Below are 11,357 nucleotides of genomic sequence, written 5' to 3'. Positions count from 1 at the left end.
CAGGGACGGAGAATTTTCATCAAGTGCATGTAATATCCCTTTTCCAGTTTTCTTTATTTTAGAACACCTCTAGATTTGACACTGAATATGCCATGTTTAACGGAATAATAATGAGATGCAGATCATGATATACTGGGAGGACAACATGCTGTATATGCTGAGCATCATAACACAGTTGTAAATTCTGTTAATCATCCTTGCCCATATATTGCATATTTTGGAGCAATACATCCATCTTCCTCCAACTCAGGTGGAAATGTTTCAGAGATTTCCACCTTCAGTCATTGGAATGGTTCATCTGTGCATAGCGACATGCCCACTTCCTACACATATCCTACATTGGATCTTCATTATCATAGTTGGGAACAACATTCCCCTCCTTTCTCTACATACACTAGTCGTCTAGTTGCCGGTGATCGCCGGTCGATATCTCCACGGACTCAAAGGCCATCCAGGGGTGGCTCAGATGTACCAAGATCAAGTTCTTATATGCATCCTCCTGGGGGTCACAGGTAACTACTTTAGATTTGGCGTCTATGTATTCCTAGTCTTTTTCTCAGTTGAATACTTGAATTTATGAAATAGTTTAAAGTTGGTTTAGTATATTGGGAGGAGCAAAATAGAAATAAACAGTTTTATACGAAAACAATTTCACGTGAAATTATGAATGTACTCCTCTTTAGTCTNNNAACTCTTGAAATTTATTCAAATATATAGCATAATTAATAAGTAGTTACTTTAACGAAGATTTCATTATTGTTATATTGTTATCATGTGAAGATATTTCATTTTAACTATTGGATAATAAATTGTAGAATTTGATTTTTATATGTTATAAAAATGTTATTTTTATTTAAAATATAGCTAAACAAATAAGTCATCATAAAAAGATGTTTTTGGTATTTTCATTGGAGTAGTTGCCATTACATTCTCAACTGAAACTTTACTAGAGCCAAACTATATTCTTATATTCATGATATTAAACAAATTTTAGTTATATACAATAAATAATGATTCTTATTATATTTTGCTGCTTTTTTTCTGCAGTTCTTCTGGTTCTGTGAGCTCAGTTACTTCCTCAATGCTACCTCCTTATCCTGGTAGCAACGCTCGATCCCGTGATAGAGTTCAAGCGCTTCAAGCTTACTATCAATCACCAAATTCAACTACAACGCGAACACACGTTCCTTCTGGATCCCGAAGATCTGGTAATCATAGTGGATCACCTCAAATTGCACCGGACCAAAGCGGTTTCTTTTTTGTCCCATCAAGTTCTTCAGGTCGTAGTAGTTTTCCAGAAGATGCATGTCTCCCAAGTCGCTACCATGCTTGGGAACGAGAGCACATATCTTCTTTAAGCATTGTTGATAGAGATTCAGCCTGGAGACAATACCGCCAAACTGTTGGTAGGTCAGAACGCTCTAGCAACTATCGATTAAGGCATGGATCCGAAAGAATGCATTCCCATAATCGATGATATATTCCTCTTCACTGTGAACCAAGCATCCATTAGATAGTTTTCCTGGTTACTACGTGGCAGCGTGATGGAAATAAGATAGTCAGAAAAATCAGGTGTTATTTGGAGGAAATAGTGAGTAGAAAGAACATTATCAGTTGGCAAGGGATAAATGAAGTTTGATGGAAGTAGCTACAGGCCTACCGTTGTATCTGTAAGACTGTAATGGTCGACTATGTTATGTTTCTCATGGGATGTTTTATTTTTGAGAATTTGAGTAATTTTATATCTGCTGCGTGGCAGTGATCAAATTGTTGTGCAGTGCTAATGACTGAACCAGGGTAACCTTGAAGTTCACAGGAGGGTTTAGGAAATGTTTGATTTTTTTTTTTTTAGTGCTATATGTGTTACAAAACACACCAATTATCATCACAGACAATTATTTCTATTCTATTTTTACTTCTGCCACATATATCTGCATTCATAATTTTTTAATGATAAAATGGTTGCTTAATTAGGGTTCAAAATCAAATTCCTTTTAGCATGAACTAAAGCCAAAGTAAAATTTGAAAAGTTAATGTCAAAGACATTGTTTAGGGTCGGAATTCCAAAGATGTTTAAAAATTTTTTTAACTATAAGAGATACAAGGGATGATTGTCATATGTTATAAATTTGATTTGCATGCACTTCTAGCTAGCGGACTCTAGCTAGCGGACTCTATTATGTTGTCAAGTCAACTAATAATAAGAATTAACAAAAAAATAAATTGTTTAAAATCTACTCGACGATTAATCCTAGATATACTTAATTGACTATAATTTTGTACAGTATACTAATTAAACTACTCCGCAGTTTAATTATGGATTTTTAAAACACAAACATCTATGAATGTGAGGGATAACATGACTGTCTGCAAGAAACCAATTGGGTGGAAAACAGGCAAGAGAGTTAAAACCCTTTATAAAACCAAGAACAATAAAAATAATTTAATTTTAATATATTGTCAGTGTTAAAATAATTTTACACGTGTATTCAATTACCACACCAGTAAAAATAATTATCTTTCATCTGTAAATGATCATTTAAAAAATTGGATATGATTGCACGACGATGTAAAATACTTTACTCTCAGTGCATCAAAATTAAACTCAAATAAAAATACGGTAAACATTATTGTTGATAAAATTTAGTGTTTCCTGCCAAAGATTTATACTAAGATAAATTTTGTTGAGCCAAACATCTACTGAAAATACAAAAAAAAAAAAGAGCAGCAGCATATATTCTAAATAAAATTTAATAGTCAAATATAAATACAATTCTGCAAACAATTTACGTGAAGAGCAGACTCGTTAGAACTGATGAGAGAAAATCAAGCACGAACACCATCAATAGGCAATAACTAACCACATCCAATATCGGTGTCGCTGGACAGAATGTAACATACATGCCCCATCCATAGTTTAATATTTCATATCAATTTGCTATAATCTACCAAATATAAACTCCTCATGACAACTTTAAAATTCAAGTACATAATAAGATAGAGCTACAATGGTATGTATCCTAGGTCTCACTTGTCAAATTAAAATTGTAGTATAGAAAATACAGAGTCAATGGCAAGTCTCCAAAGCAAACTCAACAGAATGGCTGCATTCATCAGATCTCACCTATCAATGGGATCTATTGTCAGAAATCAATAATATTAAGAAAGAGTTCCAGATATGTACATATAACACTTTCTTAAACAAGCCACATCAAATGATTACAAGTTGGAGGCAATAAACTTACTGGGGTCGGGTGAGACTATTACATGCTCCTTGGACTTTGGCTACGACTGTAAGGTCGAGGCTGCATAATACATAAAACCATGGCATCAAATTAATATTGCAGAATGAGTTCATCTTTACATAAAGTTTCCAGCACATTCAATTCCTAACAGCCTTGTTTACTTCTTTGTTATTGCTTGAAAAAAAAATTAAAAATAACATCATCATCAACAAAGGCTTATCCCAATAGGTGGGATTGATCGAACGACACCATTACTGCATTACATCCTACCATGTATCATATTTCTAATGAGGTCGTTCACACATAGATTTCTTTTGATCACATCACATATGGTCCTTTTTAGCTCTTCCTCTCCCTCTTGGCATTTGTCTACCTTCCATTTCACCCACCTTTTTTGTCTTTTTTTCAAGCTTTATTGTGACATAGATCAAATACGATATTGCTTGCAGCCATGCAAATCTAAAGAAAACATAAAAATAACCTAGACTCTGCTCTGCTTTTCTAAATAAAAGAGTAATACTGGCTAGATAGCACTTACAGATGAATAAGGAGATCTGGATCTTGAGACAGATCTGCAAAATTTTAGAATGAACAAAACTCAAATCAGTATGCAGAATGATCCACAGAAGGAGTTCCATCCACGAGAGCAATATTCCACATCAAGGTTACCAAACCACAAGGAAGAAATCAATCTACCACAAATCTTGCACGGGATCCAAGTGAATAAGAACCCAATTCATCGCACGTCTATAGTCTCAACAATTGCCAAACAATCTATTGTCAGCAGCACGACACCTTCAACCAATTATACCCAACATTTTAACCAAAACAAACCCAACACAGGACAATAAAAGGAATCCTAGCAGACGAATATGGCTGACCCCAGAACTTAAACCAGAGACTATGTTGTAATTTTCGAATTGTAACTCTGCTGGTTTGAAATGGTCGGTAACAATAGCACTTAGTTCATGGTAATCCACCTTTTAGATTGCAACTCATCCATCTATAGGCATCCAGCCAACAATTGCAGACTGTGCCTTAAATCAATATACCATTACTGTTACCGTTAGTCGCAGCATTAAGGTGTTCCACAGGTGCTCATCAATTAAACAATATTACCTTGGACCAAAAGTTGCAGGCGTTTTGAGCACCACATACCCTCAGGTCCTAACACGAAGTTCCCAGGTCACCAGAAAAGGCCACATCTAGAAAACAAGAGCCAAGCCTAATGAACATTGAGTAAATTATTGGCAAAAGCTGACAATCCACTTTACCAATGCCCCATCCACCTTTCCACGTATGAGGAATTATGCTTAATTGCTGATACTTCTAGGGCACAGCAATTCGCTATATGATAACAACAAAGTAAACACAAAATTTGGCTTTGTGAGAACAGCAAAGTAGACAGCATACCAAAAAGTTGTCTTTGAAAACACAAGAAAACTTTAAGGAAAGAAGACACTCCCTTCAAGTTGCAAAAATAGGGAAACAGAAAACATGCATTCAGTTTGACTTTTGAGAAACAAATAGGAATTTCTAGAAACGCAACATAAACATGCAAACCATCCATGAAATAAAATGAATGACATCTCTCAAGGTCATTGAAAATTGGTGGTCTTAATTAAACATGAAATAAAGGGATGATGTCATTTCCATATAACAGCAGAGGCTTAAAAGACTTTCCATCTCCACCTAGAATTCTAGACACAACGCATTTGAAAAGTCAAATAGCACAAAAATTCCACATAATCAAGAACCTTGTCTAATGAATCAAACTATTACACCAAAATCATCTATATAAAGCGGTGTAAGAAGCGACGAGAAACTCCTAAAAATTGCAGAGTACATTTTGGGCTAAGAAATAACTAATGAGGTAAACAAACCCGACTTGAAATCAGCCAACGGTTATCATTGTCACTAAATTGACTAACAACAATAATTTCTCTATTATCTGGGCCTCAAAATAGGTTGGTATTACCAAATCACCACACAAGCTGCTCCAAGTAAACTGATTACTTGATAATTATAATCCACTATCTCTACTACTCCAAACACAGTAATCTAAGTGAGAACTTGAAGACAATATGACATAAAACTCTTTGCTTGTATCAACAAGGCTTTCACATCTACTAACAGACAATAGAGATAATGTGCAGTTTGTGCACCTAATCTAAAAGCTTGACTGGGGTTTCGCTTGTCCAACATAGTAGAGATTGCTAGCATTACTGGCTTTGGCAAAAAGTTGGCACTAGTTCACTTATTTTACATGAATAAAGATGTATTTAAACATGAATCAACAATAACATACAAAATTTTAGGGGAAAACAATCTTGGATGAAAAGCATTAATAAATATCACATAATTAACCAGAAGCAATTTTACATTCCTGATAGTGCATGATATCTGGAGTATGCAGAATATGGTGTCTGCCACTCCACCTGTCTTATTATTTGGATATCTCCCAACAGATTCACCAGCAGTGACAGATCAGAGAATTTAGTCAACGGGAACAAAAGTAAGAGATTTTGATCCTCTAAAATGATAATAAATATAAAATGAGAAGTGAAGAAGCTCACTGAAACTATCTAAGCGTGTCTAGTCACTATATTTTAATTTTAACTCCTCAATTCACTTATTTTACTACAAAATAAATATAAGTATAATGAGAAGGCTCACATAATATACGTACTAAATTTCAAAAATGAGTTTCTTATTTTCATATGCTGCTTTCTATTATTAACACAATTATCAAATGTCTTCTCCCTCAAGGGTATATTAACAAAAAATTATTCAATCATTCAATTCCTAAAATTATTCAATCATTCAATTCCTATTTGATTATAGAACAAGCTCCTAAGAATTTCCATAGCATAAAAAGTTCTGGGTGTTCATTTGCTAATAAAAGGGTGCTCTACTGCTCTTGCTGGTGTAATTTGATACACTTCAAAATTAAAAGAATTTTAAGATCTCAAATCATATATTACTTAAGAATCATATAAATTGAACTATATAATTAGAGTGTAAGACTCTTTTATACTGTTGGTTTTTATTTTGTTCTTAAAGAGGATCTAATTTAGTAAAATCTTTTATCTTAGTGAAGAATCAAACTCAACAAAATAGTTTTGTCTCGAGATAAAATAAAATCAGTATGAGTGGCTTTGAGGGCAGGTTTTCTACGATTTTGGTGGTGTAGCCCAACATTGATGTATGTCGGGTCATTTCATCCCTGATCCCCAAATAAAATATAGAGTAAAGTGACAAATAAACCCCTGAAGATGTACATTTCAAACAGATTAGTTCCTAAAAAAAAAGTACCAAAAAAATCCTCTAGGATAACAAGCGTGGAAAAGTTAGTTCAAATTAAGACCTTCTACTCTAATCATAGGGGCTAATTTGAAGGTAGTGTGTCCACATCTGCTATTCTGGAAGACTTTATTGGTACTTTTTTTTTTTCCTTTAAAGACTAATATGTCCGAAATGTAAATCCTCAAGAGTTTATTTGTCACTTTACTCTAAAATATAAGCCAGATGGAGAAGGCAAAAAGATTTTCACCATTGAATTTTATACATCATCTAGAATTTCGAATCACCATAGATATAGAACACGTTCTACAGTCTCGGTTCCCAGATGATAACAATAATTTTAAGTGACATTCAACATTTATTTTTCTTTTACCAAGTTTATCCTTTATACATATTATTGTATTATTTATAGAATATAGAATATTTCTCTTTATATATGAGTTTTTTATTATTATTTATTATTTATACTTTTTATTAATTTTTGTTTGATATTATATATTTTTATAATAGTACTTTTTATGCATTATATTTATTATTATTTTTTTATAATATAATTTATTGATCCCATTAGATAAAATAAATTAAACAAAAAAATTAACTATAAATAATAATAATAATAAAAAATTATAGCATACTAAAAAAGAGTATTAAAAGTACTAAAAAAAATACGAATAATGCTACACATCTAAAATATTTTTTAAGAGTACTAAAAATATACTATATAAAAACATATAAGAAAAAATATTAAAAAAATTAAACATGTATAAAAAAAATAACATTATAATTTAATGTCATGTCCTTTTTAGTAATTATTTATCTAAAAGTGATTTTAACTAATATTATCCAAACTATTTATTTTATCAAAATCAAGTTTGGTATAGAGTTGTCAAACATAAATCATATTGACACAAACATATTTCTACCCAAAAATCAATTATATAAAATCACTTCCATTCAAATTCCAGTTTGACCAACCACAGTCCAAACACACACTTAGTCATTCTAATGATGACACACATAAACTAACAAGGAGATTTTAACTTATCCTAGACAGATGCATACATATCTCACAAAATCATACCAGAAAGCACTAAACTGCACACAGAATAAGGCTAGGTAGAAACTGACCTTGAGCGAGATAACGAACGCCGAGAATGCTTTGGTTTTGGAGACCAACTGCAAATATGAACAATTTGTCAATTCTTTGAATTACCAAAATTATACTTATTATTCTTCACCAATGCAACCAACGTGAACCTTCTGCTCCTGTCACTATAGCTAGGGCTTTGACTATAGCTTCGACTTCGCGACACATATGGACTGCGGCTGAGGCTTCTCGAATAGCTCCTCCTTGAATCACGACTGGGGCTTCTAGAATAACTCCGGCGATCATATTCTCTGACCTGGAACAAATAGCAATTTGCTTTATATCATATAACAAGAAGTCTTTTTTTTCCCTCTTTGAGCATGTGTAGAATAACTAAATAACAGGTATTTTCTCGTTCATAATCACAAATGCATTCAAATAAATCATTGTTATCCAGGATTCATAGAAATCCGAACTGACCAGACTGTGACTGTATCAAAAGAAACTACAAAATATACCAAAAAATAAATAAATAAGTAAATTCCAAAATCATAAATAGTATGCAGGATGTAACACATAATATCCACCCACCCGTATGTATGACCGAGAAAAGGCATTTCTGAATTCCGAGTCATCAAGCTTCCTTATCTGTAAGAAAGTACCAGTAATAGTTAAAAATATTAATATCATGAAAAATCCAGCTCATGAAAAATATTACATGACAAGGGTTTACAACACTTACAGCATATTTCATGTCATCATAATTTGTATAATCCACTATCCCAGTCATACCTACAAGTATACCAACATTAATGAATCATGTGAAAATTGGAACAAAAAGACTAGCTCAAAAAAGCCTAGGAAGTTAATCTGAGAGTTGCAATGAAGAGACAATTGGCAATTTTTCCTAGACTGACTTCCCCCTAAAATAAGTTATTCACCCAGCCACCTACATCAGTATCACCATTTGAAATTACTAGAAAACATAACCAACTCAAATAGCCAATATCATTGGGCTAGCTTATTCTGTTCAAATAAAGATTGATATGATGCTTGGCGAAATCTCAGATGACAGATTATTGTTGTATACAAACCAATATGAAGTTATAAAGTATATACGTGCTTGCCTAGCCTGATTCAATATTATTATGTTGACTATTTAGCCCTTACAAGCCCATCCAACTAACAATCCCAACAACTTCTTGAATAACCCGAATACTAGTTTTACCAAAGACAACTTTATATCTCACCCCTCAATGCCTAAGATCTAAATCTTCTTGTATCATTACCCTTCCTCATTAATTTTGCAAGGAAAAAAAATGCAGGGCATAAAGGAATTTCCTCATTCTACTTGAACTTAACATCTAGGCAGTGGATATGTGTGTGCTGTGCACTGAGCACCCTTCAGCAATCAGCATTAACCATTTTGAAATCAAATGATATGAAACTTAAGCCAATTTCTATTTTAATAAGCTTACCACCACGCTCACGGAAGACTTGAGAAAAACACACATCACCAGCTCTTCGCATATGATCCTAACCATGTAAAACGACAATCAGCAAACATTAAAAATACCATCAATCCCCTGCATGCTAAAACTCTAGCATATCTCAAGTGTTTGTAGTGAAGAATCGGTCCATACTTTCAGGTCTTGCCATGAAGCAGAAGGGGGTAATCCTGTTACAAGAACTACACAAACACAAAATAAAAAACAACGAAAAAAGGAAGAAAAAGAGAAAAAGTCAACAAAAGAAGAGTTTCTTTCCATGGAAAATAAGAAAATAAAGAAAGAAAAAACTAAGAATAAACTAGTATAGAGAGATACATAGCTATAAAAAATTCAATGAAGAAATAATGCATACCACGATAATCGGAACGCCTGGAAACTCCACGGCTACTGCTACTACCACTATAGCTACTATAGCGGTCTACTGATGATGTATGACCCCGTCCACCGTGTGCAAGTTCAACCTACAGTAACAAATAAAGGTCAAAAGTTCATAATAATTGAAGATATTGTTCCAAGTAACTCCAAAGGACAAGAAAAGTAAGAAAAAATGCACTGACCCGTAACCGAAAACCATCAAAGTTGTAACCATCTCTATAGTAAATGGCATCTTCAGCATCACGGATATCCTCAAACTGCAAAATATAATGTTCAATACACAATGTAAAAAAGTGATCTAGACCCTGAGGAAAATACTGCCTCATATCCTTACAACATGAAATTCAGACACACCTCCACAAAGGCATAACCTGGTGGTCTCGGAGGAATCTTCAGATCAATGTCAACAATAGGACCAAACTGCAATTAGAGGACAAACAAAACAATTAAGGATCATCAGCAACAAATTCCAGATGTACTTGTCCACAATGACATTCCAAAACAAACTTTGTGTTCCCCATTACCATGGCTGGAAGAAAAAAAAAAATTGGAATGAGACTTCAAAGCTCAACTGAAAATTTCAATTGACCAAGTCAAATATAGATCTTCACTATTGATTAGATTCTCTTGTAAGTTTTATATAAGGATCAATCTTGCCATCAATGGTGAAAACCAAGACTTGATATAGTCAAGTGGAATCTCCAATTGAGATGATCCATTCCACGAAACAATGCATAATAATTGATAGAATTAAGGATTCTTCACTGCTTAATTCAGCCTTTTTTATCCCCTAAAATATACTCCGGAAATGAAACCATATCTCGTCCAAATGCTAAACTAAACAAAAAGTGACGATCAATGTTTAAAGACTTCCAAAATTATTTAACATAACCGTGAAGATAACCTGAATTTATATATGTTTTTGGACATATAATAAAAACAATAATAGATAACAACAAATAAATAAAAGTACCTTGTAGAAAAGATCCTCTACTTCCCTCAAGCGAACATCGCCAGGAAGATTGCCAACATAAATTGTGCGACTAGACCGTCTAGCCATTTTTCTTCGCCCGAAGCACTGTTTAACTCACTTAGTCATTTTTCGTCATAAATCTCCAAACAAACTAATAATTAACACTAATCATCATCATAATAATAACAATCATAAGTTGATAAAGTACTGATCAGGGAAATTGAAATGAAATCAAGCGTGGTTAAAATAACAATTAAGACCTTTTCACTCCGAGCCTTCCCAGACGATAATCCATTTAACGTAGTTTAAACCTTAACATATGGTTTCCAAAAAAAAAAATGCAATACTAGAATGAAATCCTGTGTGTATTAGGAATTTTAAAGAAGAAGAATTTGACACTGATGAAGGAAATGGCAATGAACAGTGTTGAGGATTCGAGAGAGAAGACAAAGAAGCGTACCTGAAATGAGAAGAAGCTGAGAGAAGCTTATGGAAGGTGAAGGTTAAAGTGAGAGAGAAACAGAGACAGATAGAGAAAATATATTTATTGAGCAAAATCAGAGCACGGAGAACTGGACAAGTGTTGAGGCGACACGTGCATGGCCTTACATGGTGCTCAAGAACTCAACCATGAAATCTACGCCGTTCAAGGCCAATGAATTTTCATACGTGTCTTCAGCAGATGACACTGACCGGTAGTTTTCCAATATAGAAGCTAGACTAATTATCCAAATAGGTCTCAAAAATTTTAAAAGTGAATATTTTATTTTAATTTTTAAATAAATTAATATATAGGTTAATTTTAAAATTTTATTTTGGTAGATAAATCGATCTTTAATTTATTTTTTGATAGAATAATTATC

General features: G+C 33.3%; 2 protein-coding genes across 13 annotated transcripts in view; one reads left to right on the top strand and one right to left on the bottom strand.

The window, feature by feature from the left end:
* Positions 1-2,722, top strand: part of LOC107617650 — a 10,233-nt gene extending 7,511 nt beyond the window's left edge. The window contains exons 4-6 of the mRNA XM_016319465.2: positions 4-29; positions 122-512; positions 1,048-2,722. Of these exons, the coding sequence (XP_016174951.1) occupies positions 4-29; positions 122-512; positions 1,048-1,477 (847 nt within the window). The 3' untranslated portion in view covers positions 1,478-2,722. The remainder of the gene's footprint in view (positions 1-3; positions 30-121; positions 513-1,047) is intronic.
* On the bottom strand, positions 2,819-11,081 carry LOC107617652 (serine/arginine-rich splicing factor SR30). 12 transcript variants are annotated; one of them, XR_002354182.1, is made up of 15 exons: positions 10,955-11,081; positions 10,495-10,599; positions 9,876-9,941; positions 9,704-9,778; positions 9,499-9,607; positions 9,279-9,325; positions 9,114-9,171; positions 8,378-8,427; positions 8,227-8,283; positions 7,806-7,951; positions 7,677-7,724; positions 4,127-4,592; positions 3,784-4,040; positions 3,246-3,305; positions 2,820-3,124 (listed from the first exon to the last, which is right to left on the bottom strand). XR_002354182.1 is itself a non-coding variant. In XM_016319466.2 (14 exons), the coding sequence occupies exons 2-13, from the start codon at positions 10,579-10,581 to the stop codon at positions 3,264-3,266; spliced, it is 819 nt and encodes a 272-aa protein (XP_016174952.1). In that variant the 5' UTR covers positions 10,582-10,599; positions 10,955-11,081; the 3' UTR covers positions 2,819-3,124; positions 3,246-3,263. The 12 variants fall into 12 exon arrangements, 3 of the variants coding, with proteins under 3 accessions (XP_016174952.1, XP_016174953.1, XP_016174954.1); XR_001615019.2 differs by having other exon boundaries at positions 3,784-4,282; positions 4,365-4,592; XR_001615020.2 differs by having other exon boundaries at positions 3,784-4,276; positions 4,365-4,592.

This window comes from Arachis ipaensis, chromosome B09 (genome assembly GCF_000816755.2).
Source record: "Arachis ipaensis cultivar K30076 chromosome B09, Araip1.1, whole genome shotgun sequence".
Taxonomy (NCBI): Eukaryota; Viridiplantae; Streptophyta; class Magnoliopsida; order Fabales; family Fabaceae; genus Arachis; species Arachis ipaensis.
Note: the sequence above shows the minus strand (reverse complement) of the source record. Positions and strands in the feature narration are given on the sequence as shown.